This window comes from Echinops telfairi, unplaced genomic scaffold, assembly GCF_000313985.2.
Source record: "Echinops telfairi isolate 266 unplaced genomic scaffold, ASM31398v2 ScPeMD7_2565;HRSCAF=3150, whole genome shotgun sequence".
NCBI lineage: Eukaryota > Metazoa > Chordata > Mammalia > Afrosoricida > Tenrecidae > Echinops > Echinops telfairi.
This window is the reverse complement of record NW_022106463.1, coordinates 5,500,702-5,507,325: the sequence shown is the minus strand read 5'-3', so window position 1 is coordinate 5,507,325 and position 6,624 is coordinate 5,500,702. Positions and strand designations below refer to the sequence as shown.

The 6,624-nt window shown below is 51.6% G+C and overlaps 1 protein-coding gene across 1 annotated transcript in view; it reads left to right on the top strand.

Moving 5' to 3' along the window:
• The first annotated feature begins 5,265 nt into the window (after nt 1–5,265).
• Nucleotides 5,266–6,624, top strand: part of LOC101647586 (arachidonate 5-lipoxygenase activating protein) — a 21,196-nt gene continuing 19,837 nt past the window's right edge. The window contains 2 exon segments of the mRNA XM_013007768.3: nt 5,266–5,437; nt 6,033–6,121. Coding sequence (XP_012863222.2) covers nt 5,266–5,437; nt 6,033–6,121 — 261 coding nt within the window.

The window sequence follows — 6,624 nt, the reverse complement described above, 5'->3', positions numbered from 1 at the left end:
CTGGCTCACTTTTGGAGACATCTTTATTGTTTTATTGTAGTTCATCATAGGTCATCGCCGGGGGCCTTTAGGTAATTCTATTGATAGTATCATTATTTTAATCAATGGTATAACACTTTTGTGCAAAGGGTTTTACACACGGACAGGGCATGTTATTTGACTCCAAGACATGAATTGTTAACTCGCACATCTTCATAATGTAGGTGATTGGACACTAGTCACACAAGCCAAGAGGGCTGGAGGTATGACAATGCTTTCAGTAACTCTTATTTAGGAAGGCAGGACCACACCTGGTAGCCTAAGACAGGTCACGAGAAAGGCAGAGAAATCATGAAGAGAGCAACTACATGTTGGTCTTGGGTCATCACTTGTCGGGCAACCGCAAAGCAATAGGTTCGAACCCATCCAGAGTCCCAACAATTTCCTAACCTTGGGATAGCGATTGTCTCTTTCTTCTCCCAAGAGGGTGATCTAGTCTAGCCTTCAAGGGCGTCTTTCAGGTTCTTAGTTCTGCTACAAGCGAGTTCAAGGCAGAGCTCAGTTGGCGGGGGTGGGGTGGGGTGGTGGTGGTGGTGGTGTGTGTGTGTGGGGTGTTTCCAAATCAGGTCCTTCAGTGTGGTCCATGAAGGGTGTTGTGTACCAAAAGGACAGAGTACAGTGTCCCAATTGTCTGTAGAATGCTGCTCGGGTCACCAGAGGTTGGTTAGAAATTAGGTCAAGTGCCTAGTTGGAAACACAGCATCGGGCATATTCTCCCTCTGGGGTTTCTATAAGTAATGTTAAGCATTTTCCTCAATGGTGGGGTGTCCCCCGCAACTTACCCACTATGAGAAGTCCAATTGCTTTCTCGGATACAAAGTGTCCCCACACCCCTCTTGATCTGATTTCCCGGTAAGGCTCACTAATTACTCTTATAGGGCTGTCTGTTGATTTGGGGTGACTAGAACATTGCTATATAGATAAATTGATCTCCTCCTCCTAACATGAGAAGCTAGGCCATCAATCTTTATGAAGGCAGGCTGCCTCATCTCTTTCCCTCAGAGTGGCTGGTGGATTCAAATCATCAACCTTTTGGCTGACAGCCCAGCCCTTAACCACTGAACCACCGGGGCTCCTCCTTCTGGGCATCCCCCAAAGATTGGATGGAAAGAACCCACACCAGATGTTCAGAACGGGGTCGCCAAACTGGCTGCTAGCTCTGAGAAGGCCCGTGGGTCTGGTTGGGCTCTGGGCTGTGCCTTCCTGAGGACTGACTGCAGACAGGGAGCTATCTCCTTCTAGCTTCTGCTGCACCGCAGGCTGGTTCTCTCCCCGCTCCTCCCCCACGGCCTCCTCCTCCACAGCCCTGGTCTTTCTGGTTCTGTCTCAGCAGCAATCCATCGAGATAGATGACATTTCCAGAGGCATCACCCCTGCTAAGTGCTGCCCTGCGCTGCAGCCAGAATCTTAATGCATGCCTCGGTCATTGAATGACCGTCTCAGCCGCCCATTCAGACGCTCCTCCCAGGGGCAGCGGACTTGGTTTGCCAGCGAGCACCTCTAGAGTTGCTCTCACCCTGGTGGGGACACTCCGGGAGGTCATATGTCCAGGTCGATGGGGATCAGTCCTACCGTGGAGGTGCCAGCTACTGGACCTTCTCTCAGATGTGCCCATATGCCTTCCGTCTCCCCTTAGGCAATGGTCTCCCGCCATCAGATCAGTATTATGGGAACTTCCGTGCTTTCCCGTTTAGCTGCCGTCTGGTTGAAGTACCCAAGAATGCATACCTGACCAACCCAGGCCAGTGAGACCTTCCTGGGACTGTCGATGGAAGGAACCAGCCCCGGACAGGTGGCAGAACCTGCCAGCTGTCAAATACCAGGACTGTAGGTGTCTGTAATCTCCTGGTCTGCAGAGCAAATAAGGCTGACGTGTTAAGAGGATCCGGAGAGGGAGAGAGAGGAGAGGGGAGGAAAGAGAGGAGGAGGAGACGATGAAGACGAGAAGTACACCGGAACCACGGAGACCTGACCACTTCTCTGTTCTTGTCACTGAGGAATCTTCAGTGGTTTGGATTCGTTGAGTCAGGGTGCTTTCCTGTTTGCCCACATGCCTGTGGCTGGGTTCGTTAGAGAGAAGCCCAAGCAGTGAGCTTATAGATGTATACGCATCAACCAAACCAAACTCCCTGCCAGCGAGGCGATGCTGACTCACAGTGAGCCCCTGTGGGTTTCGAGACTGGAACTGTTTCACAGTAGAAAGCCCAGTCTTTCTCCCGGGCAGCTGCTGGTGGTTTCAAACTGCCAACCACGTAGAGAGCAGCCCAACTTGTAACCACTGCTCCACCAGGGCTCCACAACGTATCTATATGGAGAGGTTTCTATCAAAGAAATGACTCTTACGGTTGTCGAGGCTGGTTAGTTTCAAGTCTGTGGGTCAGGTGTCCGGCTGGAGGTTTCCTCTGACTCCTGCAGTTGCAGCGGTTGAAGAGACCAAGCCCAGCAGGCAATACCATAGGCTGCTGGCTGCAGAGAAATGAATTCAAGGCAGGCAGGTAAGACGACAGGTTTCTCACAACTCTCAGGATTGTCAGGGAATATGGAAGTTCAGCTGTGGATAGGAGGATGAGCCAGTTGCAAGAACCAGCAAAAGGCATGCTAATATTTTCCATCGCATCTATTTATATTGGAAGGTACATCCCCGGGGAAATTTCCTCCCAGTTGATTGCTTCAAGGCTATGACCTGAGTAAAGGTGTTGTAGCCCATCCTCACAGCTGATTGGCTGTTCATGACAGATCTCATGCAGGTGATTACATTATGTTTGATCACATCTCAGGCGACTGCTAGGTCTTAACTCCCAAACCATAAAGCCTTCCTTCACTTCTGATGCACCACTATCTCTCAGACTGGACGAGCACCAACTCTTTATGGACTTCTTGGCTACTGGGACCTAAACGTCCCTGAGACGTACCAACCTGGATGGCCAGTGAGATGAAATGAAGGCTGATGCATACATCTTGCAAGTGCAGAGCCCTTAATGAAGCTGGGGACCGTCTGTACTTTACAAAGCGTGTGTGTGAGCAGTCAACCAAGTGGCCTCCATTGGCTTCTTTCCCTTGCAGACTTCTGCTGGTTTACATGTGGGAATAGGAATCCTTCCCTACATCAGCTCTCTCTGAGATTTAGCTCTCTGCTTCCACCAATGCCACTGGCCCACATTCTCCCTCAAAGTGACTCTTCTGTGGTCATGATGTGTATGGCTGGGTGGGGGTGGGATAGGGTCCTACGGTGGGATTTATAGGACCCTAGAAAATTTTGCTCAACTCTGGTCTTAGTTCACACACATCACCCCCTTTGCCCTAGAAGGCATTCTCATCCACATTCAGTCCCACTCAGAGAATCGATTTTATTGGTTCAGACACCAAGACCCGGTTGGAACCTGGAATCTCTTGCTTGTTGGTGTTCAGAACCTACTGCACGATTTGACTCGCTGAACCTTAGCTGTAAAGATTGATAAGCACAATTATGAAGTTTGGAGAGCATCCCATTGAACTATACACTCTCTCCTCCATCGTATCAGTATCGTGGGAGCTACCATGTGTTCCCATTTAGCTGCCCTCTGGTCAACCTACCCAAGAATGCACACCTGGCCAATGAGTCCTTCCTGGAACTTTAAATGGAAGAAACCAGTCCCCGACAGGTGGCAGAGCCTGTCAGCTGTCAAATATCAGGGCTGCAGGTGGCCCTAACCTCCTGGTCTGCAGAGCAAATAGGCTGACGTGCTAAGAGGATCTGGGGGAGGAGAGAGAGGCGAGGGGAGGAAAGGGAGGAGGAGGAGAAGAGGAAGAAGAGAACTACATGGGAACCTGACCAGAACTGAGACCTGACCACGTCTCTCTTCCTTTCAGTGTTGGACCTTCCGTGGTGTGTAAGTCATTGGCATGCCCTGCCCAGGTGGGAGGAGCTGTGGCAGTGGCAGCTCAGTGGGTTAAGGGTTGGGTTGCTAACTGAAAGCCTGAACTCGTGACCTGCTCTGGGGAAGCGAGGTGAGGCAGTTTGCCACCCGAGTAGTTCATGTCTTATCTACCGGGCCAGCGAGCACCCAAGTGAGGTGTATACACCCCACCAGTGTGCATGATCAGGAAAGGAGAGCCAGGTCAGAAAACATTGTGGTTAGTTGTCACCGAGTCCCCTCTGACCCATCATGACCCTCTGCCCAACAGAACACAACGCTGCCGGTTCCTGTAGCGAATGTCGCTGTGCTGCTGGAAGCGATGGGACCAGCATTTCAAATGCTGACAGTCACCCCGGGTCAGAGGGTGTCAGTGGCGCTTCCAGACTCAGGCAGGCCAGGCAAAGGAAGCGGCGAATCACTTCTAAACAATCAAGCACGGAAACACTCGTGCAGAGTAGCAGCGCTTTATCTGACAATAGTGTTGGGAAAAGGGTCCATCAAGCGGGAACACCCTCAAAATCCGACTGGGGGAGGGATGCCTTCTCAAAGGAGAGTCAATCTTGTCGACGTGGATGGAGCAAAGCATTGGGGCCCTTACTTTTACAGCCGTGCAGGACTCGCCAGGAGAAGAAACAGCTGTAAACATCTATGACTCATCAGAATGTAAAATATACCCAGTATGAGTCCTAAGAGGACTGGACGTCAACAAGAGTGATACTGTAGGCACTGTGGTGGTGCTCGTTCGGTGTCCTAGAGTGGGTTCCGACTCATAGTGACCCTGTGGACACCGGAAGGAGACGCGGCCCGGTCGGGCGCCATCCTCACAAGTGCTGCTGCTGTGTAGAAGCCGGTTGGTGTAGTCCCTGTGTCAATCCATCGCATTGAGGGTCTTCCTCTTCTATGTTGACCTTCTACGTTACCAAGAATTAGGCTCTTCTCCAGGGACTGGTCTCTCCTGACAAATGTCCATGTAGGTGAGCGACGTCTCACCATCCTCTCTTCCAAGGAGCCTCCGACTGTGCTTCTTCCAAGAGAGATCGTCTGGTCTTCTGGTAGTCCCGGGCGTTCACTGGTCTCCACCGGCACCGGTACTCACCGGGAGCTGACATGGACCGAAAACAGTCTACTAGGGGCACCCTTGAGGAGGATGCGCAAGAGACCAGGTGGTGCTGGAGAAGCGACGACTTCATTCTGGCCGCCCCCCACCCCCACCCCAGCTCCACTTCTCCTGTGAGCCGCTCGGAGCCACAGCGAGGGCCCAGCGGCGAGCAGTTTGAAGGAAAGAAGAAGGAGACACTGTGTCATTGTTCTGGGTCGGTCGGAAATGTTAATGATGAAAGCCTGCGCCTAGGCCCTCACTTCCCCTTCCTCACCGGGAGTGGCCGGGCTGTCCAGAGGCCTGACAGTCCTCTCTGGGGAGCCCGACGCCAACATGGATCAAGAAACCCTGGGGAACATTGTCCTGCTGGCCATCGTCACCCTCATCAGCGTGGTCCAGAATGGTAGGGGGACATGCTCACGCTGAGTGAGCGGGGGCAGGGTGTGTGTGAGGGAGGATCTCATAGGCAAGTTCTTATCATCTATGTGTGTGTGTGTGTGTGCATGTGTGACTGGATGAGCATGTATGGGTTTGAGTGTGAGGAAGTGTGTTGAGTATGAGAGTATGAATATGTGTGTGCGTGAGCATGGATGCACATGAGTCTGGGAGAAAGTGTGTATTTGTGTGTGTGTGAGTCTGTAAGGCTATGCGAAAGTGTGTGCCTATATTTGTGAGTTGGAGTCCAAGAGTGGGCGGTGGGAGTGTGCATGTGTGAGTGTGAGTGAATGTGGCACAATGCGTGTCTGTGAGTGGATGTGAGTGTGTGAGAGAATGTGAGTGTGAGTCTGTGCCTATGAGAAAGCATGTGTGAATGTGAATGTGTGTGCCCGCGGGGCTGTAGGTGTGTATGGACTTCTGCCGAATCTGCATTTGCTTCTGTTTACTGGACTGTGTGGGTCTGTGTGTACGTGTGTGTTTCTTTGTGACTCTGGGTTGTTGCCTCCCCGGCAGTTCTCCCTTCAAAGGCGTTGAGTAATCTGTTTGCTGTTTCAGCCCAGCCCCCCGAGCCTACCCGGCTCTGGCTGAGTGTGTAGTCAGCACTGGCAGCTCTGTGGGCATGGCCATGGCCATGGGGGGCCAGAACCAAGTGAGGGAAGCAGAGGTGCCTGCCTGCTCCGATGCCAGGATGTCCGACAGGGTACCAGGGCAATGGAGGTCCCATCATCTGTAGGGATAGGAGGGGGAGCCACGTCATGGTATTTCAACCACTTAGTGTTTTATTTTTCTTAGTGTGCAAATTTTCTTCTTTTGAAGAAACATGGTTTGTGTTACCTTCTTTTTTCTCTGTAGCAAGGTGTAGCTTCAGAGCATGTTCACATGAGCTCTAGACTTACATTGAGCATATACAGGGTACTTTCAGAAAGTATGAGTCCCCGGAGAAGAGCCTAATTCTTGGCCAAGTAGAAGGTCAACAAAGAAGAGGGTGAGAGGGTGACAAGAAGAGAGAGGGTGAAAGATGACAGAGGGCTAGAGAGACACACACACAGCGGTGGAGATAAAGACACCCCTCTTAGTTCACACACGTCACCCCCTTTGCCCTAGAAGGCATTCTCATCCACATTCAGTCCCACTCAGAGAATCGATTTTATT